General features: G+C 38.9%; 1 protein-coding gene across 1 annotated transcript; it reads right to left on the reverse strand.

Moving 5' to 3' along the window:
- Positions 1-202: 202 nt before the first annotated feature.
- On the reverse strand, positions 203-25,026 carry zgc:113516 (uncharacterized protein LOC541449 homolog). The gene is made up of 8 exons (XM_035155893.2): positions 24,659-25,026; positions 20,679-20,941; positions 19,593-19,745; positions 12,594-12,742; positions 12,000-12,083; positions 10,104-10,264; positions 6,705-6,778; positions 203-1,782 (listed from the first exon to the last, which is right to left on the reverse strand). The coding sequence occupies exons 1-8, from the start codon at positions 24,788-24,790 to the stop codon at positions 1,713-1,715; spliced, it is 1,086 nt and encodes a 361-aa protein (XP_035011784.1). The 5' UTR covers positions 24,791-25,026; the 3' UTR covers positions 203-1,712.

Here is a 25,026-nt window from a genome sequence, read left to right on the forward strand (position 1 = left end):
GTATCATGCTCACTTCTGTCTTTTAATGTCCTTTTATTAATCTGTAATCGCTCAATTTGACGTAGGTCTGAAGAAGAGGAAAAAGAGTTATGTTGCAGTGTCCACTTTGTCATTGTTTCAAATGATGAGCACTTGAATTCATAAAAGTCTTGTTTTTTAATTCTATATTGGAAAAATAAGAAGCATATATTGTGACACAGTATTTAAGTCGTCAGTTTATTTATCACACTTAGTTTCATACTTGAGTAAAATATCAACACTTACACACTTGGCCTTGGAGTTGATGTCTCGTGTAGGCTACACATATTGTTCCAGCTTTCAGTTCGCAGAAGCTACTGTCAGCCATATACTGCCTGGAGCAACTGACATTTTCTTTAATTTGTCATGCTATGTTAGCACACTGCACAGATAAGAGAAATGTAAATAGATGAATGAGTGTAACGAAGCATTGACATGTGAGTTCCTCTTAGGTGAAAACCAGACAATCGAGGGGATTCAGGAACACACACAGTCCAGCCTCCTCTGCCATCAGTCTAAACATGCAAAACCTTTCCAGCCATTATAGATGCATGACCCAATCATTAGCCTTTCAGTTACACACTGAGCTGAATGTTTTTTCAGTTTGGGGGCCCGTTATACATGCCCGCTCTTTTAAAAAACCTAAATGAACCTTACTGGTGCCATCACTAATATTATAAAAGATTCCTGTACTATTCCTGCAATAACCCAAACCCCAAGTCTAAGTATTTGCCATATAACAGGCTTCCTGCACTGTAAATCCTCTGTATCTGGTTTCTCAATTAACTCAACTTAAAGAATTAGTTCAAGGTCTTCTTATACGTCAAAGTTAGTAAATTAATTTAACTTGAAAAAACAAGCTCTATAAACTCAAGCTAACGTGAATCAATAACTGTTCAATCAGACTGAAAAACGTTAAAGATAGCTTTGGTTTCTGTTTGGCTCAAAGAGTCTCCAGCTGTTGCTGCTGTTGGACCCACTAACAGTCCACAGAGAACAAACACGACATGCTAGGCTGCCTCCAGTCACCTTATGAAATTTAAAACAAACTGCTTAGACGATTTATATACACACCATTATATACACACCAGCTTAAACTAGTCAAACACTGTTTTTTAAACACTCTTTTGAATAATGGTTGATACATTTGTAAAAGATTTCAAAATGTACAATTTATTGCGTGCTTAATGATCATCTCATGAGGTACCAACAAAACAGCCTCATAACAATTTGTTAGGACAGAGACAGAACTAAAATAGAAATTCAATTAAATGAAAACTTGTTTTCCATCAGAATTGTCACAGGCACCGAACAAGGCAGAAAATAACCCTGTCATTGGTTTTATGATCAGGATCAGTATGTGTGGCTTTGTGCGATCCGACTAAATGTGGGAACAATTAATGTGTGTCTGGCGTGAGCTTCATCTCAATTTGCCAAATATCCTTATTGGTATACCGACTGTGGTAAACAAATATTTTAAAAATCACAATGATAGCAAAACATATTAAGTCACGCTGCAGCCTGAAACAACAAACAATGGGGAGCACTTTTATAAGCTCAGTCTGCGCCTTTTCATTCTGCAGTGGATATTGTACAATGCATCAAAGATGGACGGGGTTCACATCAATGAAATCTACCCTTGGATTAACAGAAAAGGTAATGCTGAAATGTACTGGTGCCTCTGGTTTCCGTTCCTAGCTCGCTGTCAGTCCAAAATATTCCTCTTTCTTCTCAAAGTAGAAGGTGAGTCGTGCCGTGGCATATCTGGCAGGACAGCAGAGGACAGAAGAACGTGATGAGAGAACATGATCATCCTCCACATTTGCACTTTGTAAATATTGCGACATCCACAAAAGTAATCGGTCCTAAAGAAGGCACCATTTTAAGTGTCTTATTTATTATACTTTACACTCTCATAGTAATTACTAGCTTGTTACTTTATACAACAAAAATATGAGTCAATCAAATGGCAAGAATAATGTGTATCAAGAAACATTCCTTTATATTTAATTTGATACACCATATAAAATAATGTCCATTATCAAATGCAATCCACACAATATTGCAATAACATTCAATACATACAACAACATTAGAATTTAAGTAAATTGATCTTTCTTGGAACTTTAAAATGCATGATCACATGTGTCTCAATACTTCACACATATGAAACATATTGAAATACTAAATGTTAAATGGGTAGAATAAATTTAATGTGTATTTCATGTTTGTTGCACTAGTTGAAAATCTCTCTGACAGCCTCATCTTGCAACTAACAGCTTTCAGAACATTCATTGAGCCTTGATGGGTTTTTCTAGTGTTCTCCACAGGTCACACAGGAGTCCCAGCTCACAGCACAAGGTGCTGCTGTGTTTGTTGTTCGCAAAACCTGAAAAACATAGCATCAACTCGCTCTTAAATAAAGCACGTGTGTCTGACTGCTCTGCCAAAGCCTCAGCGCATTTCAGAGCTTAACTGCAAAAAAAATGTGATTTTGTATTTTTTTTCCCAACCATATTATTAATGCTTCAATAAATCTGATGTCTGAGTATGCTGTTGCCCTTGGCTATTATACTCTACCCTTTGAAATTAAGTGAAGTTTCAAAAGCACAGAAAATGGAGGTACAGAGAGGAGTTTGTCCTTTAATCAGTGCTTTCATTGAACTCCTCAATGCAGAATCCGTTTTCTCTCACTTATTGCTCAGTGAGACAAAAAATATAATTCAGACACATGCCATTTAGCTACTTGTGTTCCATCACTCTGTTCCTCACCTGTGTCTCTGGGTAAAACTGCTCTCTAATTATTGTGTCAGAGTCTGGCTTCTCTTGTCTGCTGTATGCAGTTTCTCTAAGGAGTCGTTCCTTTCTTGTGCTTTCTTCACTTACGGGTCATGTTGATAGAGATATGTTGTACAGTGTGTGTCTCCCTTCATCCCAGTCCCCTAGAAATTTTGTTTTTATTCAGTTACACATGTTGAGAACATTTTAGAGGGGTAAAAATCCCTGGTGGTAGCCGTGCAGAACCAGCACACAGTTTTCACCTCGCTCATTGTGGCTTGGCAAACTGAGATACGTGTTTTCTCTGGACAGTCGTGATTCTAAGTAAACCTTGTGCTGCAGTGGATGATTGACAGCTGAGTCCTGACTGGACAAAAGCAGCACCTGTTGGGCCGTCGCTGAGGAGGGTTCACTGCAAGTGTTCTGCTAAGAACATCACTTTTCTCCACGACGATTTTCAGTCTCTTATTATTAGTCAAAAGACTGGAAGAACCAGTATCTACTAAAATAAACTCAATCAAATGCTGATCCTGTCTGTGTGTGTGTTCCGTCCACATCAGCCCCCTGTTGCAGCGCACTCTTCTACAACGCTGACACAATGTCTGATATCCAGATTGACAAAATACAAATATTTGCTTTACTTCTTTCTTTTTTTAATTAATAATTAAATTTTAAACCAGTGCGTTCTGTATTTTGATGAAGAAACTTGGGAATAGATTCGATTTTTTAAAATGTAGTAGTTGTAATTTTTTTTATTGGATTGTTCAAGACACATTAAATCCACATTTAAATAAATATTGGATCAGACTTAGGATGAACACAATGTTAAAAGAGCCAAAACCCCTTATTGAGGTTTGAGATTTTTAAGAGATGGCCTGGTTTGTCCCTGTAATCATTCTCAAACTTGATTTCTCGGTAACTTTGTCCGATTTAAACATGGGATTAAAAACCTTGTGAGATTTGTGGCAGATCCTGTAAAGAACAGACGGAAAATGTCTTTTCTACTGAGGTGTTGGTTTGCAGATAGACATCAAAATACAGAGTCTCATTGAGAAATTTGATGTGAAACAAACTCACTATTCACTATTATTCTATTCAATATAAGTTTTTATCTTTAAAATAAGTTATGATCTGTTTCTCTCCAGCTCCTCAGTAAGAAATTTATTAAAAATATTGGACTTTTGAACAAAACACAAAATGACCTGCCCTCTCTCACATTAATTATAGTGACTAATAATTGTTACACTAGCAGGATGAAAAACAATGAAATACCACGTGATGAATATAAAACTCATTAAATGGACATTCACTCTGGTAAAGTGAAAAGAGTTTCAGTGTCAGCTTATCTAGAAAAGAAAACCCCCATAAAAAATCATTGGTCAAAGCCTTTTGTTCTGTTGATCTAATTAACTGTCACATCTACACCCTGCTTAAGTGAAATTATACTTGAGTATAACCATTTAAAAGGACAGCGACCTTCACAGACAATCCCATTCAACCGTGTTTTTATTGAGGTCGACACCTAAAACTGGCGTGCTTTACGTTTATCCTCATCAGAGATGAAACTGAGATGTTTTTGTATTTAGCAGGAGTAGGGGAAAATGAACTCCCTTCCATACAGGTATTCCGTTTCACAATGTGCTTTTGTGCACGATTCCCCCAATTTTGCAGTGAGGCTATTCCAAACAGTGGGCCTCCTCCTCGTTCATTTCCTCATAATAATGTCTTTGTCGAATAACGGCTCGCCTTGCCAACACGTCCACAAATCTAAACCGCTGACTCGCAGACACTTTCAACACATGAATAAAATCATACAAGGAAAGTAAATACGGACGGTGGAGGGAGGGCGGGTTGTGCATTCCCCTTGTGGCTCCCTATTGTCACATCTACATCTGGCCCTGGTTAAAGCACAAGGTCTGGGCGACGCCTGTCACTTGTTGGGAAGGCGGCGGATATTTGGCTCAGGGGGATAACAGTGGGAGGAAACACACACACACACACACACACACACACACACACACACACACACACACACACACACACACACACACACACAGAGAGAGAGAGAGAGTCTCACTCTAACTTTTTATCTCTTTCCTCAACAGAACTTGTTTATCACAAAAGCATAAGGCAGCAGCGTTGTGTGGTTTTTTTTCAGCAGATAAGGGAAATAAAAGTACATGGATAAGCTCAGGGAAAGCTTGTAGTCCTAACAAGTAAATGCAGTTAAAGCCATTATTTTGTAATTACATTAAATGAATGAAGGAGGCCTCCTGCAGTGATTTTCCAACAGATACTTGTTACCTGACTCTGCACAAACCTTTTAGCCTCCTTCAGCTTGTTGTTTTGGTTTTACAGTTCAATCCTAATGCTCTCAACATCATTCCTAGCAGCAGCAGGCAGTAAGGAGACTTTAACGTTGTGCATTCAATGTTCAGTAACTCGCCAGCAACAATCAGCTGAGCAAAACACATTTGTTCATTTAGGAAGTTAAACAAGAAGAGCAAGATGTTTTGGAATCTGTCGGCTATGGTAAGTCACCATTTGCAACACGAACAATCAAGAAACAAAAAAGATTTTTGATCGTCCATGCCGCAAAGAATGATGCAGATGGAAACAGTCTGTTTTGCTTTGATGGTGGGTTGTTCAAATGGCATAAAGCATGAGTGTTCTATTAAGGAGGTTGGCAGGGTAGCGATACCTTCAAAAGTTAGGTCTGCTTCCCCATCGGTGCTGGTGCTCTAAGAGCTCATTTCATAGTTTAACCCTCCAGTTAAAGAAGCGTAACCCGACCCTCGCCGTGCACTTTAGGACAACCTCAGCCAGCAGCTTAGGGGAGCAGACGTCTAGCAGGCGAACGTGGCCTCAGCCAGGGATGAGAGACGTATATGTAAGGGAGGACCGGCGGCACAGGAACAATAGTGCCTCTGTGCCTCGGCACCCCTCTGGATCACATTTCCTCCGAGGTCCAGATCGAAATGAGGCGGGGGCCCTGTCGCTGATCTAACAAGTGGGCAGAGAAAGCCACACAGAGGGGAGGGTGCCGTATGTCAATAGTGATTATGATCACCATCACAACTGTGGCGGGTGTGGGGCGCACAGAGAAGGGAGAAAGGGAGAAAAAGAAGGGGTGGAGGGGAAACTTTTTGCCCTCCTGAACTTTATTGTCTGGTTGCTGGTAGTGAGGAATGTCTCCTGGACTTGTTTAAAGATAACCATCATGATACACTTAGAAATAAAAGAAAATGCTTTTTTTCTGAAAGTCTTTGTGAAAGCTCGGCCTTTCATCTTTCCACGATGTGTGGTTTAAGAGTGAGGAAAGAGAATTTCATGTGTAAATATTTTGTCTGCATTTAGCCGTGACAAGAGGAGTAGAAGACGTCTGCTGATGCTGCCTGTTTTACGCCAAATTCTGGATACACACATTCTTAAATCACGGCTGGAAAAAAATGAAATATATCCACACTCGAGTTCAGTTGGGCTCAAGTTCTCGACCTTTTATTGGAATTTCTCTGCCAACCAATTATTTGAAGCTCCTGTTTTTCTAAACATTGTATTAAAATACTGAGAGCGTCTGCAGGATGCATTTTTCCATTTGTGCGCATTGAGTGATGTATGATTATGGCATCCTGCAATAAGTTGGTCCAATGAGATTCTGGGGTCATAACTTTCATGGTGGTTTCATGTGTTTCTACATTTAACAGTTGTTGAGGTGGTGTTAATGTGAAGGTGGTGCTTCATGTCAGGAGGATGTTGATTTATATACTGACAGTTTGTTACCCGTTTGTTTTGTGCAGCATTAAGCAGGAATAATTATCAACCATACAACAGAGTTAATGCAAAGTTTCAACCAGACACACGCGCATGTTTCAAGGGAGCTTTAAGTTGCTGGCGTGAGGAGTACAAACCTTTGGAAGTCAAAGTCGATAGAGGAGAAGTGTGACTGCAGGATGGCCCAGAGACCCCAGAAGAAGTTGGATGCCTGAAGGAGGAGATAGAAAACATCAGAGCACCACATCAGTACTGCTGACTGGCTCTGACAGCATGTTGTCGAGGTGGCTGTTGTCAATCATCAAAAAAGAAAACGTGCTTGCTATAATCTGTAGCAGTGAACCTCACGTCGGCTTTTGTCACTGTCAAAGTGGCAGAATAATACATGGAAGTACTGATTTGAAAGAAAAGAATTACACAGAGCACTACAGAAACAGACAGATAGCCCAACACAAGTTACATGTGTGAATGTTTTTGCTTGCCTTCTAAGTGAAGTACTTTATTCTGCATTTGTTTTTTTTTACATTATTGTGGTTCATTAACTACAGCCATAACATAAAGCCAGTGGTGTAGGAAGTGCTCACACATTTACTATTTATAAATAGACAAACTATTTGCTCATATATGCAGTTGAGTAAAAGTGAGAAGTACCTAAACTGAATCTACTTGTTCAGATAAAAATTTACTTAAGTACCGTGACTATGGAAATGTACTTTGTTCCATCCCACCACTGCATTAAACATCACAATGTAACGATGTTGCAATTCTCAGGCACCCTTTTAATCTAATCTTGAGAAACCCATTTCTTCTTGACCCCCTGCAGGGAGGTCACAGCAGGGTCACATGTCTGCATCTTGCTCAAGAACACTTCAGCAGGGCAGGTGCTCGCTCACACAAACTGAACAGGAGCCATCTAATTAAATGACAGAATTATTAAGTACATGCAGTATGGGACTGGAATGTGTTTAAAGTGGTAACATCTGGCTTGCGTTGGTGGTATATACGCTGTGGCACACTTATGAGAATTTCTAGGGAAGATTTTTTCTCTCGCGGTGTCTAATTTTCTTTTAGGTAAATATCACAGGTGCTGTGTGGTTTCACTTATATCTGTCATGTTTTGGTACAATTCTCTGTGCTACAGACCAGAACTGTGAAGCCACACTCCAGTGACCTCCAGTTGTTGTGTGATAGCTGCTGCTTCCAGACGCATGCTGCTCCGTCAGAATGACAAACCTCCGCATTGAATGGTTCCCTCCTTAATGGCTTTGCTCACTTAGGCTTGCGGACTTCCATGCCTCCATAAATTGTTGTTGTTCTCCACCCTTATTGTAAATCTTCATGGTAGGACCACTAATAGCGAGTCCTAATAAGATCCAGACAGGCCTCTGTTTTGCGGCCCAGTGATATAATCACATTTTTATTTGATAATCAAATAAAGGGTGGAATGAAATATTTGAAGAACGATGTGCGGTTTCCCCTTGGCTTTCTTCCCCTCCCTGGCAGATTTTCATCTCTAATCTCTGTCTTTAGCTGGAGAGAGAGATTGAGCGTGTTTCTATTATGATTAATAACTACTCTCCATTAAGAGAGCATTAGTCTAACACTAAGCAGAGGCCGTCGGTGACAGGGAGCCATTGAGAAAAACGAGGATGAGAGACGTGTGGGGAGAGTGACATCACAGAGCCCTAGGCCGTAGCCCGAACATCACAGGGGATCCCTGCGGAAGACAGGATGAGTGGTAAAGACCCCTCGGTGTCTTGGCACAGTTCACCCAGGATTTAAGTGTTGGCATCTGGCCAGGCTTTGTCAATGCCGCACAGCGGAGCCACACAGCTTCCCTCAGAGCTCACTGGTTTCCTTGGCTACTCAGTTTTCACCATTCACGTGTTTTATCATCTACCGAGACGGAACTACTGCGTGAATTCAATGTAGTTTGATTATTACGAGCAATTACATAGTGACACCAAAGGGACACAAAAGGATAAAATTACATTTAATCAAATTCATAAAAGAATGATCACAAAAAACACATAAAAACCTAAAAAAGACAACAGATGGAATTAATAATTACGGCTGGTTTAAAAATGATCAATGTCGGTTAAACAGAATGAACTAAATCTGCTCTCACCAAATGTGATGAGAAAAATGTTCAAATCTAGTGAGATCTCGTATGTGGAGCAAATTAACTGTCAAATACTGCACGGACACGACTTTCGCTGCGTAAAAGAAACACAGGCTGCAATAGCAATTATTTTCAGAAGCAATTAATCAGAAAATCCACTTGATTTATTGTTTGATCTTTGTCAATGTCAGAAAAGAGTGAAAAATGTTCATCAGTTTCCAGGAGCCGTCTTCACATTGCTTTATTTTCATAGGGAAATCTGTTGAAAACCTACAGGCATTTAATTTACCGTCATAGAAAACCAAATATTTCATTTGAGAGGCTGGAGCCAGTACATTTTTGGCATTTTAACTAAAAAAGAGAAACATTTAATTGATTCTAAAAACTGTTTTCAAGTCATCATAATATTTGGTATTATCATAAGATGAGAAGAGAAACAATAAAAGGGACCTTGGGTATTTAGTTTCTTTTGTCTCTGGACGTGCAGAGGACATAGTATATAATTTTACATTAACTCAACATTTATTGGGCGAAATTAAGTTATACATGATTATTTTTAAACAGAAACGTTCCAGATTGAAACCATGAAAAATACACCCTATGATTTTCTCAATTAACCGGCTCAGTATCCCTCCTTTTGACACACGGCTCGTCAAAACGAGTGGAGCTGGAAACTTGGCTTGTTAACCGTCAGTGATCAATTCCCCAAACATCCCTTGGGTCCTCCTCGGTTTGTCATAGAAAATCTGACTTCAATCAGCGTGATGTTATCGCTTCTCTCCCTCCATTCCAGGGCCGTATTTCTTTCCCCCCCGTTTCTCACTTCTCCCTCTCTGTCTGGCCGAGGCACGGGTTATTTTAAAAAGTAATATGCTTCCTCATCATTTCTTGGCTATTTCAAGAGACATTCACACCAGCCCCAAATTGGTCGGACAATTCTACATATTGTGTTGAGTTATGGAAGCACTTTTTAGACGGATCGCTTGGCACCACTTGAGCCACCAAAGAATGAAAATTGTGGTAATGAGAAAAAATAATTTTGGCTGCTGTCTTTCACTTTTCCCCTACGGCAGTTTGTAATCACGTCAGATGGAGCCCACCAGACTCGGAGCAGCGGTGTGTCAGCTGTGGATCGGTTTCCCTTTGAGGAGCCTTCTTTTTTTTTTATTTGCTGGAAAAGTAAATTGTTCAAATATGATGGTGAGGTGTCATTACGTTACAGAGGTCTGCACACATATGGATATAGTTGAAATGTGCACTCTAATCTCATAATACAGAGATATTTGAGGCCATCCGAGAGCAAAACTTAAAAAAGGGAAATAACTGTTTAGAGATTTGTCGCTACAAACTGCCGAGGTGCTGCATAATGACACACATTAGCATTTCAACAGAGTCGACGGGAGCAGACACTTACCAATGAGAATTTGCAGACGTGGATGTAAAGCTGTGTAACTTCTGCCTTGGTAACAGTGACCTCACGCCCTGTGCTCTGCTTGTAACTCTCCAGATAGGCCATCAGCCAGTCCCTCTGCAGCTCCCGGCTCGGATACAGGCTGTAGTTGACGTCATTCACACCTTCAACACACAACAAACACACACATACATATTTTAAAAGAATTTTTCCAATGTAAACTTTAAAAAAAACAACACAAAGCCTCCCCCCCCCAAAAAAAACTGTGATTTTTTAAGATTAGCCACAGAGATCCTCTTTTCAGTCAAATAGAGAACAATTCTTTAATTTGAAACACAAACATTGCTGAACACAAAAAAGCTGAACTTCAACTGAGCACATTTAACTCATGGTAAATGGTCTATGTTAATATAGATTTATGTTATATTTATATTATAATATTTATACAGCACACTATGAATCTTGAGATTGATGTGGTGCAAATGAAAAGTAAAACATGGGCATGATTATTTAATCTTCATTCCTTCTCATTCTGGTAGAAATAACTAACAGCTGGTGATTATACCTTCACAATACTTTGGTCAAATGAGAGAAAAATGAGAATCTAACTGAATCTAATTGAGTGTTATTATTGCAGTAAGTATTTCCTTTTTATTCTGCTACGGTACCTCATTACTTTAAAATGAAGAGTTTACTTATATAATATGCATTGTTATGAGAACTACTCAACAGTATGTGTTATGGTTGAATTAGTTCAACATTAGTTCAACATTAGTTCAACATTGACCAATTGCAACAGCAATTACACTGATAATGTATTACACTCACTGGGACATTTCCATGCATTTAATTTAAATTGTATATTAAAGTGTAAATTTAATTTATAATGCCGGACAAAGTAATCTTAAAATGTGTTATTGCTACTTTTACTTGAATAAAGACTCTACACTAAAATAACTATATTTCCTTTTTACATTTTAGCCAGAAGCAGAGAGTAAGAAGTGTGAGAATTGACATGTGCACTTTCAGTTGAAACCTGATTTTAAAATCTTAGTGTAACCAGCAAGATTTTAATTAAGTATAAGTAGTAAAATAATTATATAGCTGTATTGTCCCTTCATTAAGAAAATAAAAAATAGATACTTGTGTTACAGAAAAAGTCCCCATTTATGAATATTTGTATTTGTCTTATTCCAGAGATAATTTGGCATCAGCATAGGTTTGCTTAAGATAGACCTTTCTTCAGTTACAAGCATTTCCTCTCGCATGTGAGGATAACTCTAAATTTAATTAAAATTAATTAAAATATGCGGAAAATTCCAAAACAACATTCCATGGACAATATGTGTCTGTTCCTGAACAACAGAAACATGTCTCTTCAGTTTCGTAAGATTTGTTTTCAATTAGGAGGCACAGCATCCTTCACCGGGACACAGGAGTTCTCGAAACCCACAGATTGACATGTTTGCACACGAGGATTAACTCAGTCAGTATCATGCCTCATTCTCCGAGGTCGGACCAAGTCTGTACGGCACAGCTTACTCTCAGATATGACTTCCGTTGCAATCATTTGAAGATGGCAAGCGTTGGCATGAAAACTTATAATATAAATGATTATTTCACAAATGTTCAAATTGATAGTGTGGAGCGTTAGTGTGACACAGCTGATGCATCAATGTCACTTTTATCCCCAGGTGTACATACAGAATAAAAATAATATTTGTCAAGAAGGACAGGATTCACACTACAAATAAAGATAAAATGATGTAATAGTTTAAGCGAGAGCACAAACTCAAACAGAATACACAGCATCCACGGCATTAGCCAATCTTACATGTTCTGTTCCTCGATAAATGTTTCCCAGAGAATTGAACCGCCACAACCACAGCACACACCTACCGGCAAATTCGTTGAAGTGATTGCCAATATCGAAGGCCTGGTAGTTGTAATCTGCGTACTCGTAGTCGATGAATTTCACCATTCCTGATGGAGGAGGAGAGGGAAATCAGCAGCTGTTAGCACGACATCATGACAAACACATCTCAGGGAAAGCTGACTCCTTTTCTTGAAAGAACAGGGGCCAAAGGAATCTCTTTTGAGCGTGAGTCACCGTGGACTCTCTTGAGAAAATGAGAGAGGAAAATAAAAGCATAATAAAAAAGGAGCTACAAATGAGGGGGAACAAATGTGATAAAACACATCATTTTCAGTGATGCAAAGGTTTTTCTTCTGTGTGTAAAATAAAGGGAAGTGATATGAAAACTGAACTTCATTATTTCAAACTGATGAAAAGAGATACATTCACTCACTTTAATATTTTTTCCAGCTACAATTTTAGAGCGTTGAATGAGACAGTCTTTTACTCTTGACTGTATTCACCTAATTTTATTCTGATTGATGAATATCTGCTGCATGTCCACATAATATCAGTTCATTTCAGTATTCTATCCAGAACCCTCTCCACTGTCGCTGATGTGCGGAGCTGTTCCTCACCCTCATTCTTGTTGTATATTATGTTTTTGGTCAGAAGGTCGTTGTGGCAGAGGACAGTTGGCGAGTCGATCTGCGAGAGGTGTCTCTTCAACGACTCCATCTCCACTGACAGAGTGTCCAAGCTGGGTATCTCTCCTCGAGCCAAAGAACTGTAAGATACCATATCTTGTGGACAATGTTTCATGAATGAGCAGAGTATTTGATTCACAGCTGCAAAAGGCAGTGGGCGAGATCGGCCACCGAGGTTCAACACCTGAAAGTCCCTGAAGGGAACTCAGCACATTCACGATTATCAAATCAGCCACGTGTCATGCTTTGAATCCCAGAGGCAAACACATACACTGTGAGATGCACTTAAACAAAGAGGTAGTTTAAGTGGAATATTTGACACAGTGTATCCAATACAATCAGTCAGTATTCTTCACTTCTAAAAAAAGTGCAGCTTCATTGGTAGATTTTTTTTTAACTTAACAATGAAGGAAAAAATAAATTAAGCAAATATAAGGTGTATTTTTAAATAAAAAACATTTAAAAATACACCCCTGCATAATTGTGTATCTAGCTTTTCTTCCCTTGCAACCCTGGTGGTTTATTTTACAGTGGATAGTGGTGGAGGTAACAGAGTAAGATGATCTTGCAAGTTACATATTTTCCTTCACTACAGGATGCCTACCGACATTTTACATTTTGATCGATGCGCACTCTTTTCATATAAAGAATTCCACAGGTAAAAATCCTGGATTCAAAATGTTACATTGTTACCAGTTGAATGTTGGCGATTTTAAGTTTCAAAATTAAACACTATTGCAGGCAAATGGCCCCATGATTGTTACAGTGTTACAGTGTTGGATGTTTTAATTTTATCGACACTACACTGTGTACTGTTGGAACGTTTAACCTGCAACAATATTTCCTATTTTATGAGCTGATTAGTGTAAGTAAAGTGTGATCAGCAAACTAATCAGTAACTGTGGTTGACAGGTAATTATGAATTGGAGTGAAAAAAGAGCAACATTTACACATTATCTCGAAATGGAAACTCTGAAGTAATATACAAGTTCTTACATATTTTATTGAAACAGTTCTTATTGGCAAAGATAGTTTTATTCTCAATCAAACTTAATGTCAACTAAGCTAAAAAATACATGATTGAAAGAATAAGTAAAGTAACTAGAAAAACCTTTTGAAAATTCTCTGCGTCATTGTCCACTCCTGTCATTATGCTTTCACTTTAGAAGTTTCCACCTAAGTGAGAATTTCCACTGAAATGCTGTGACTCACCTGCACTTAGAAACGATTGAGCAATAAGGCCACTTAAAGGGAAAAAAATATATCTGAGATTTTGAAAATTAGATGTCGTAAATTTACAAGAAAAGAAGTTACTATCATAACTTTGGAAAGATTGTGTAAGTAACTGAGTCTGTCCTGAAGATAGAAGCACACAGATTTAGAGGAAATTGCAGCTTTTGTGGAGAAGGAAATGTTTGGCTGACGGTGAGGCTTTCATACAGGTCTTTATTCTCATATTATTATGTCTTTATTCTCGAAATCTCTGATATTTTTACCCTTTAAGTGGCTCTAATACTCTGTCAAATGTAGGAGCTGTTCCACCCTAAAATAAATCTATTTGAGGGAAAAAGTGGTGAAAGTAAATGTTATGGCACAGTTGGAGGAGGGAGCGATAAAGATAAACTCCTCACTTTTCTTCTCTGAAGATATTTGTAAACTGAAGCGGTTCAGGGACCCTTGTAAGGTTAGGCCTTGTTTGCGCTCTGTTGATTACTTGATGTATCAAAGAAGGCGCTAATGCCCTTGGACATCAGTGCAAAATGCACGCGGTAGAAACGCTGCATAACTATTCCACTCCTAATTAATTTTCGTGTTTCTCTTTCTAGTCATCAGGCCACGACAAGAGGGTAGACTAATTTAAACACTGCCTATTTATTCAAATGGGAACAAAGAGACGCTCCGGTATTATACACACCAGCAGACGTAATTTAGTGAGGCCTGTTAGGAATGCACAATAAAAGCAGAGGAGCTGAGTCTTGTTTATAGTCGTGCCACCGAGGCTACGCAGCCTCCTCCTCCTACACATCTGCAACAAGTCATTTATGTTTATCATCTTCCTCCACGTCATTCACTCATCCTCTCTTCCTTTCTGTGGGTAGACAGATTGAGGGGAGACTAATTAAATGAAATCAGGTTGGGATCCAGACAATGAGATAAACTTGACTGAAGCAGATTTTTATTTTATTTTTTAATATCGTGGTTCCTGCTCGTGTTTTAATCATTTTTGTTACATTTACTGCAACTGTTATTTTACTCTACTAGCCAATGAATGATTAAAACACAACAAGATTTAATTCCAAATTTCAGATTTTTTTTGACTCACATCTTCTCACCTACGAAATTTTGAAAGCGACCCGCTCTGACACGCATAATTTACCAGCCTCCTCTCTGATATGAATTAAAACACTTAGTCTAACGGTGAATAACTCTGATTCCTTTTCAACCCATTCATTTTTCTAACTTAAAAAACTGACTTTATCATAGAAACCCTCAAAAGCCAAATGAAAGACTTCCATTGACTTTAAATGGTCGTCTTGCCATCAGATCTTTTTCCTCTCTCTTTTTCTGTCCTTTTCATGGAGCATACTGCATCAAGTACATTCGCCTCCTGCTCCCTGTCAAGTCTCTGTAAGGTAATTAGTGGAATATCCTCCTCTGGCGCTTCATTATCAATGTGCCTTATTTACATATGATTTCAAACACCAGCCGAGCTCTGCTGACTTTTCTTTCCTTTCTGTGGTTTTACACGAGTCCTGGGAGTGTAAACGGGAGACATGGCAGGGGGCCTTTGGAGGAAGAAGAAGAGGTTGCACTCTTGCTTTCCATTGCTTTTCTTTCTTTTCTCTCCCATCTCTGACTTCTACTGTGCTCCCTCTCTCTATCTCTCTCTCTCTCCCTTCGAAACCTCGCAGCTGCTGGAGCCTCTTTCGCTCCCTCTTTCCCCCATCTCTCTCTTCCTCTCTCTATCTGTCTCTCTCTTTTAGCACAGCGGGTGGCTTAAGAGCTGAAGACCTCCTCTGCAGGTGCAGCCTCTTCCTGCTCTCGCTCAGCCTTTCTTTTACCATTTCCTCTGAAGATCACATTCATAGCAGCACTCACACATGCTCGGGTACAAAAGTTTCTCTGATGCCTGTTTAAAAAGCCTTTTGCTTGTTTTACCCCATTCTTGGTCTTTTCTGTCCGTACTTCTTACCCTCTCTCTCTCTCTCTCTCTCTCTCTCTCTCTCTCTCTCTCTCTCTCTCTCTCTATCTGTGTGTGTCAGTATTTATCAGTTAAAGCTTAGGTGTAAGTAAAGGTTGGGGTACGGGTTAGGTTTAATTAGTTATGCTTGGGGTTAGCATAAACTACAGGAAATTGATGTAAGTCAATGTAATGTCCTCTATAATGTGCCTCGGTGTGTGTGAGTGTGTGTGTGTGGTCATGTCACACAAATGCAGACTCAAGAGGCCAATGAATGTGCAAACACACACATCATAGACCTACAGTATACGCTGTAACCATAAATAAACCTCTAAAATCTCTTATCTTGAATCTTAAATCTAAAAACATCTCGCTGTAGCATTCCTCAATCTTTATCATACTTTTCTCATGCTCTTTACTATTATTCATAACCGAATAGATAATATTTTCCAGATCGTTTTGAGTTCCTCTGCACGTCTCTCTGTGTTTCAGCAGCAGCGGACTGTGTCAACCAACCCACTGAGTCACACAAATGTCTCACAGTATAGCACCATCTATTGGGCCTCTGAATCTGGTGCAGTTTGCTCTTGCAGATGCATATTTGAGTTTTCCTCCTACATAACGTCTCTGAATAATACACACACTTGTTGCCATTGCCGTGCGATATGCAACAAAAAATGACTTGTTATTTTTGTTGGAAAGTTTTGTTTGAAGATAAATCTTGAGAATCAGTTAAATGGAAACGTGGTAAATAAAATGAATTTCCTGTTTCTTCATTTGGAAGGCTAATTGCTCATTATTTTCTGTGCTCCTTTCGTTTTTGATACAGAGATCAAATATTTAAGTGTTTAAGATTGTTCGTGATGTTGAACTGAACATTTTTGGTTGAAATGTTTGGTGAAGTTGACTATTGAGACTATTTCGCACAACTTGAGGTAACTGCAGGTTGCATTTACTAAAAGCACCCCTGAATAACATCCAAACACAAAAACAAATAAAATAGTGCTCAAAAATGAAGCAGATAAGAAAGCAGATGCAGCAGAATATATTGCCTGGGAACTAACATATCTGCCTGTTTCTTGTCTTCCATTGACCAAGAAGTTGAGTCACCCTCGTGTTCTCTTAGATCTTTGTGGGGCTTTTGTCTTTCTGAATCCAGGAAACTTCTTATCATAACAGATCATTTCCTCCACATTGGCTCTCTTTATGGATGACTCAGTCTGAAACAAATTGCTTTACCCACTTGCTAAAATTCAAGGGAGAAACACCAGTTCTTTAAAACAGCAACTCGGATACTCCTGCTTTGGTTTGGGTCGACTTCCGACCTCTTCTCTGCAAACGTAAACAAGGTTGAACGTTTGACCGATAAGGGAGAGCTCTGCAGGAAGCTTGTGGCCAAGCGTCTGTTTCTTTGTAGTGTCTGGAGGGCCCTCTCACCTCTCACCCCGTGACCCCTGTCAGGGATAATGCAATGTCATTGCCACAAAGGCCACTCCCCCGCCTCATCCCTCTGACCAATGACAGCTCGCAGACAGCCTCCATCGAAACGGTGAGAGAGGTGAATGTGCCAACAACTTGAGCACAGACTGTCCAGTTACTTGTAAGACAATAAATGGGTGGACAGGAGCACTGTGGGCAGGTTTGAGAAATTTGCCTTTGGCATGTGAGAAAATGATATGTGGAAGTGCTGTGGCCTAAAAGATAAAAATGTGGAAAATGTGGCTGGTTTCTATCATAGTGATGACTTCAAAAATACCACTGAGGTAGCCTTGCAACAACACCTCGATAGGTATTTGTTTAACCCTTAGAGGCTGCTCAGGCGAAACTCACCTGTATCTTAGTACTAAAAGAAAATAACAGTTTTACAAGGATACATTTTTAAAACCTGAAACTTCATTGCCTTGGCTTAATTTCTTTGAAGAACGTGAAAAGCTTGTGACAATTTCCTCACATATGTATCCCCTTAATACAAGGTGGAGGTCAATTTGACCCACATAGAGATGTGGACACACAGGATCACATACACTCACTGGCATAGGCACATTGGCATCGTGCCTTCCCGAACCCTAAACTTAACCATCACAACTATATGCCTAACCCTAACCTACACCTTATTCTAATCCTAACCCTTAAAGAAAGTCTTAACCCTCAAACAGCCCATTGAAAGTGGGTCAGACACACCTGCCACATTGTCACAATGCAGGCACAGAGAAGTCAACTGCTTCCACTTTCCCCTCCCCTCCTGTTTCTTTTTCCATCTTTACACAGTTATTCCAAAACGCTGTCGAATTTTTACTCTCTCTCTATTGCACAGCATCCCTCACACTTGCACTTCAGAAGGGGACAAAACAGATGAATAACTCAGCACAGGTACGTAGGTCACTTGAGCTACAATCCTCCACCAGCAATATGAGCAAAGGATTCTCTGCTCAGAGGGCCTTGGAGCTAATATTGGAGGAGAGTGAGACACATAGTAAAGTGGAAGAGGAGAATGTTTCAAAAGATGATGATAGTGTAGAAATAACTTGAGGCAAGCACGGAATGCTAAATATGTTTAATACGACAACGTGTGTAAGACCAGGCTAAAAAGTGCTAGTTTTGTATGGTATGGTATTGGAAGTGTTTAGAAAGTTTTCAAGAGAGGGGCGCCCCTGTGTTGATAGCATTTGCTAGCTCATTGGGCATCGTTTGATTTGAGTCAGTGGAGGTTGGTGACTACAGGAGTAACATGTGACAGTTTAGGCCAATTGGAGACCAGATGTGCCGCCAATTTTTCGGTACATTCATGGATTTCGCTTTGTATGAAGGGAAGCTTGCCAGTGGGACATATCAGTAGTCGAGGCGGGTGATAACCATGGCCTGTACCAAGAATATGACAGCCTACTGAGTCAAGTAAGGACTAATGTGTCTTACATTGTATAGTACAATGTTGCCCGTCTGGAAGAGAGATGCAACATGGTCAGAAAAGGATAGCAAGTTATTAAACAAGTTAGTTTAATTAAACATTAAGCAGGTTTCTAGTCACCTTGGTTGGGGTGAGTGATCAAGAGGTAACTTCGATGTTTATATTGCGCTATTGAGGGATTGATTGGCTAAGAGTTCTGTCTTTTGTGTGCAAAACAAACTGTGTCAAGACTGTGGTCCTCCAGTGTTAATGCCAGGTCTAGTTGGGTGTCATCTGCATAACAACGAAAAAGAAGCTTTGTAAGCCGTAATTGCACCAAAGAAAGAAGCAGCAGCATGTATGAGGGTAGTTATTAAGAAACTGATAGAGGTACTTAGTCATGTGTTCGTAGTCCTTGGAAGTAACGCTACAGTTTGTATTAAGCTTGTTAGTTAGACATGGTAATGGTTCGAGCTTATTTGCACCACCTCCACAAAACGTTTTGATTTCTCACACAAGTTCAGCGTGTGGACAAATCCACTACTTGACAGACCTGCCCTGCTTGGTTTTAGCTGCTACGGCGAGATCGGGCGATAGCCTTTGAATGGATGGGTTTGGCAAATGGTCAGTTGGCTGTAACTCTTCTTGGTTTTTGCTGCCAATCATAAACACTGTCACTGTCTTGCTTTCATCGAATCTGACATAATAAACTAGTTAATTCTAGAGCAATGGTAAATTGTATATCAATAAAAAACTGTTTGCTGATATAATCCAAGAAAATCACTAAAAACGAATCAATTATCCAAACTTAAATTTATATGTTTTAAATACGAGTACATTGAGACAATTCTGTGATGATCTGTACCTTTTTGTGCAGCGCTGCTCCGCTGGGCTGCTGTTGATACTGCTCTGCACCAGTGTGAGAAAGTGGGACACTTTTGTCCAGAGCAGAGGTTCAACAGACACACCACATTTTGGCTGGATAGAGTGGATTCTCCCCACCTCTGCTGCTATCAATCTGCAGAGGGAAAACATTTTCTCAGATGAGCCGGGCTGATGCTGTTATTGCACAAACAATCATTATCAGAGTAGACACACAACTCCCTTTCCATTTAGCACTCTTATCTTGTTCTTCTTTCCGAAAAAAAAAAAAGGCTATGCTGAATTTGTGACCTTTTGACCACTTGAGTGCTCATTCTTTAGGCATCTTAGTCGTGACATCAAGTTTTCTGGGTATTCCCCACAGAGGGTATCAGGCAAAGCAAGGTGATTGATGTCTGTCATGGCCCCGGCTCATCAGCCTTGGTAGACTGTGTTGTGTCCTACTGGCCTGTGGTGAGAATAATGATGCTGGCCTGTTATCATCAGAATGATGAATGAAACAGGGGCCATGGGTAAACAACATAGCTCAACACAAAACATAAGTCAACGGAAATAATCAAGAAAAACACCTGCATCAGCACAATTGAAATGCCCAACACACACACACACACACACACACACACACACACACACACACACACACACACACACACACACACACCCAACAATGACCTCTTGCTGTTTTCTTACAAAACAAATGTTCAAGGTTTCACATCATTATCAATAAACCTGTTGAACTTTGAACACTTTGAAAATTATATAATAATATGCAATATGTGCAGAGTAAGTGATATCTTCATATTTTCACTTCTCTTAAATATAAGTTTGATTTGATTTTGACAACAATGAATTATGGATAAATAATAGATTATATGTCTGTATTTTATTTCACCCTGTTTTCCTTTTAATCTCAACTTGTTGCACTGGACAATGGCCACCATATTGCTGCATGAACATGCTGCAGGACTGTAACCCTGTAAGAGCACATACAATCTCAGCACATCGTTTCTGACCAAATCAACTTCGCAAAAGAAATAAATGTAAATGTTGAGGGTTTCCTGGCAGAGACCTGTAAATGGAGGGTTGTCGGAGCAGCTCATCATCCAGGACCGTTCCTCTGACAAACTCGTAGCAGATGCCGTTCTGGAAGCTGCAGTAGATCTGCGGACCACATCCGTGGGCGTGGAAGACCTGAAACATCTCCACCTCCTTGTTTCGGTTCACATAGAGCTCCGTCATTCTGCCGTAGAGTCGCACCAGAACACAACCGGGCTCCTGAAAAGAGCCCACGTGGCAGCCGATCAGCTGGTTGGTGATGCCCCCTGTGAACGTCTGGAAATAAGGAAAGTCAAACTTAATGATATAAAGAAACTCTTATTTTGGAACAAAACAAACAAATTTCTTATAATATGGCATACTTTTCAACAAACTGTAGATGTAACAAAGCAACCAGAACACTTAACACGATGCTGATTTATAGAAAACATTGTAAAGTGGTGTTTATGTGTATTTTTACGGTTCAGTGAAAATACAACCTCTTGTAACAAAGGGGGAGGTCTTCACTGTCATGTGGACAATAAAATTACATCACTAACTCTTCTATATGTAGTTTATATGACAGGCAGTGAATGTAATTACTTTGTAAAGTATAATGAGTCACTCTCCTAAAAACACGGTTTCAGTTACTGTTTATCCATAACAATCTGGGACAATCACAATAAACATGGAGCTTTATACGATGAATAAATGAACAAGTGAACAAATGCCATATGTTTAGTTTCAGGAATTAAAAGCTTTTGGTACAATATCCTTTAACAGGCCACTCATGTATCACTGTTATGACTCATTACTTCAACTTTTTCACCAAGCTGCCATCCAAAAAGAACAAGAAAAGCAACAGAGACCTAGAGATCATTTAAAAAAAGGACTTGAATAGTGTACTTAGCATAAGAACACATTTTATCCTTAATTTTGCAAGTATGCAAAATGCAATGTCCACCAGAGAGGGAGGATTAGCAGTTTTGTAAGAAATATTAAGGTAGTATTATTATATTATCATCATATCGTTTCCAAATGTCCAAGAGTGAAAAGTAACATAACAATACGCATACAAAGTACCATCACCTCAGGAATTCACACGCTGCATATTTCTGAACAAAAAATGGAAAGAGATTATCACTTTAATCTGAAATATCGAAACACCTGTCACACATAAAGGCTTGCACAATGTAATAAAGCACAAGAATACTTGTTGGACTGGTATATGATAAAGCTGCTGTTGTGCAGTTTGCATTGTACTTAATGGGAAGTTAAAATCTACAGGGCACATAATACAACATTTTGTGATAGAAGGTTTTAACAAGCAAGTAAATCAACCAAAACCCAGATTCATTTGTATTACCAGACAAGATTTTATATATATTTAAATTTCAGAACAAAACAACATGAAATACATACAGAATAACACGTTTGGATCTCCTTTATTATTGAAATGATTCTTCTTTCCTCCAACCTGAAGCAAAAAACAAGCAGTAATATATAAATTCTGATTAAACTGGTACGCATAAAAACAGAATCATATGCACAGATATACTCATACAGTATGATAATAACATCCAGCTCGAGCTGCTGCCTCAACTTGTTTTTTGTCTTTAAAGATCACACTTCTAGCACACTGCTCCGTGTGTGTACACAACACTCCCACATTGACCACTGTTTGCCTGCCAAAGCCTTGTCACACATTTGTTGTCTTTCAGTGGTTTCTCTAAGTCTCTGATTCTCTGCCACAGTCTCAGAGGCATTTTCTGAGCCTCAGATCGGACCTGCAGACAAAAGGTTTTCATCTAGATGGAAAATGAACAAACAGGCCCAAGAATGAATGTCGAGGCTAGAAGGGCCCCTTTGATCCTTTCCACCAGCTTTGACAATTTTATTAAAATCATTTTTGTCTACGATTTGGAGCTATTGTATATATTTACAGGAAAAATAATTTCATTTGACTGTATTTATAAACATTTATAAATAATGTAAAACAAATGTAAATGTTATTATTTAAATCTCTCTAAAAAATGTTTATATTTTAAGTAGGTATCATCTTTGACAATGCCTCCAATGTAGTGTATGAAACACTCAAAATTATAAAGTGACATTGCCCAGAGTTTGATAAATTGTGTCTTTGTTTGTATTACAATGTGTGTTATGGCAACGCATTGAAAAACAAGAACAGTGAAATCTCTGAATATTACACAATGTCCCCCCCGGGGATCAATAAAGTCATTTGATTCTGTCTTTGATCCTGAAATATGAATACAAGCCATTAGAGAGTGTAATTTGAAAGAAAGAACTAAGATTTAAAAGCACAGGCACAGCAGGAGGACGTGTCTGTCCTCCCCCTGCATATTCCAATCAGATGAACACAATACATCATTAAAGAGGCTGCTGCGACACGAGGGCTGAAGGGAAACATCTACTCCTTTGTGTACATTACTGGACCTGGTGTAGATTGAGAGGTCACCCGTCCAATGTGCTTTCACCTAACAAACATAAACCCAATTTCTCTGAAAGATTGGACCTTGTGTTTGCACATGGGACCAGAATGGGAATATTCTGTTCTGAACAGATGCTCTGACAACATCTACACATCTGTTTCCAGGGTTTAAAAAAGAAAAGAAAAAAGAACTTACCTTGGGTTTTCTGCTTTTGTACAATGTTCAAAGGTTCTTTTCATTAAGTGCAACCTTATGTAGGATATGAGACATTAGATGGGTTTTCTATTTCTAAAACTAAATGTTACATTTTATTTGTATTTAACCAAGAACATCAGTTGTTAGGAGTTTTCAACACAGAACAATTCCAGCTATCTGTAATCTGAGGCCACAGCTTTGTCAGTGTGTCTCACAATATCTTCTGATTTCTACACCAATGGCTCTCATCTCCCAACCCAATCATCCCAGTGGTTTCTACTGAAAACATAAATCAATATATATAGATAGATAGATAGATAGATAGATAGATAGATAGATAGATAGATAGATAGATAGATAGATAGATAGATAGATAGATAGATAGATAGATAGATAGATAGATAGATAGATAGATAGATAGATAGATAGATAGATAGATAGATGGACTCCTAAATAATTCTGTCATATTGTTTAAACTGTAAATATGAGGAGCCCATTGGGAAAGCCCATACTCATCAGCCTCTGACTTGTAATTTTGAATTGTAATTTTAATATATAGATAGATAGATAGATAGATAGATAGATAGATAGATAGATAGATAGATAGATAGATAGATAGATAGATAGATAGATAGATAGATAGATAGATAGATAGATAGATAGATAGATAGATAGATAGATAGATAGATAGATAGATAGATAGATAGATAGATAGATAGGTAGATAGATAGATAGATAGATAGATAGATAGATAGATAGATAGATAGATAGATAGATAGATAGATAGATAGATAGATAGATAGATAGATAGTTTGATAGATAGATAGATAGATAGATAGATAGATAGATAGATAGATAGATAGATGGACTCCTAAATAATTCTGTCATATTGTTTAAACTGTAAATATGAGGAGCCCATTGGGAAAGCCCATACTCATCAGCCTCTGACTTGTAATTTTGACTTGTAATTTGAATTCAGTGTCTTCATGATTGAGACACAACTTCAACAACAGCGTGCACATCAACAAACTTTAGGCAGAATGGCTGCAGATGTACGAATGCTGGCATTTATTTCACACTAAGATACAGTATCAAAATGAAAGTAGTCAATTCCATTAATTATTTAGCATACCGCATACCTCTGCTAAGTCTAACGTCCTATCTGCTATATAAAAGAAACTGAAAAACATATTCCAGGACCCTTCTATTAAAAAAAATTAAGTTAATGTTCTTCAACTCTTGAACAACCAACCGGCGAAGATTTTACAAACAGAAACTTACAAACTTGATGTTTTCGTAAAAATGAATGACAGATTCAATAAATGCCAGGTTACACATACATTTGGAGAAACAAACATTGACTTACCTTCATCTGAATGTCCTGTGCCTTCCAATGAGGACGGAGTCTGCTGAGAAGCTCCAGGATTCCTCTCCAAGGTTCAAGCTCATTGATATGGATGTCCACATGGAGGAGCCTTTTCCCAGCACCAGCATCCATTTTCAGCAAAGAAATCTTGATGTCCAGAACTACAGACCAAAGTCCTTCTCTGTTCTATGTCCAGCTGAGTTATCGGTGAAAATACACAACCGAGCGCGAACATCTACTTCATCACAACTATTCAAGAGCCGTCAGTGGTGTCTGCAAGTCACGGAAATTGTCCTCTTGAATGACGAGTGACACAGCAGCCGCCCAGCTTGCTTATCAGGGGCCAATGTTCCTATGGGCATCTTCAC

The sequence above is a fragment of the Hippoglossus stenolepis genome, chromosome 5 (genome assembly GCF_022539355.2).
Source record: "Hippoglossus stenolepis isolate QCI-W04-F060 chromosome 5, HSTE1.2, whole genome shotgun sequence".
NCBI classification, from domain to species: Eukaryota; Metazoa; Chordata; class Actinopteri; order Pleuronectiformes; family Pleuronectidae; genus Hippoglossus; species Hippoglossus stenolepis.

Coding starts and splice junctions, on each gene's coding strand:
- zgc:113516 (XM_035155893.2), bottom strand. CDS start 24,790: ATGGATGCTGGTGCTGGGAAAAGGCTCCTCCATGTGGACATCCATATC. Junction 12,084..12,593: donor AATATACAACAAGAATGAGG/GTGAGGAACAGC, acceptor CTCCTCCATCAG/GAATGGTGAAATTCATCGAC. Junction 10,265..11,999: donor TCACTTCAACGAATTTGCCG/GTAGGTGTGTGC, acceptor TGTGTGTTGAAG/GTGTGAATGACGTCAACTAC.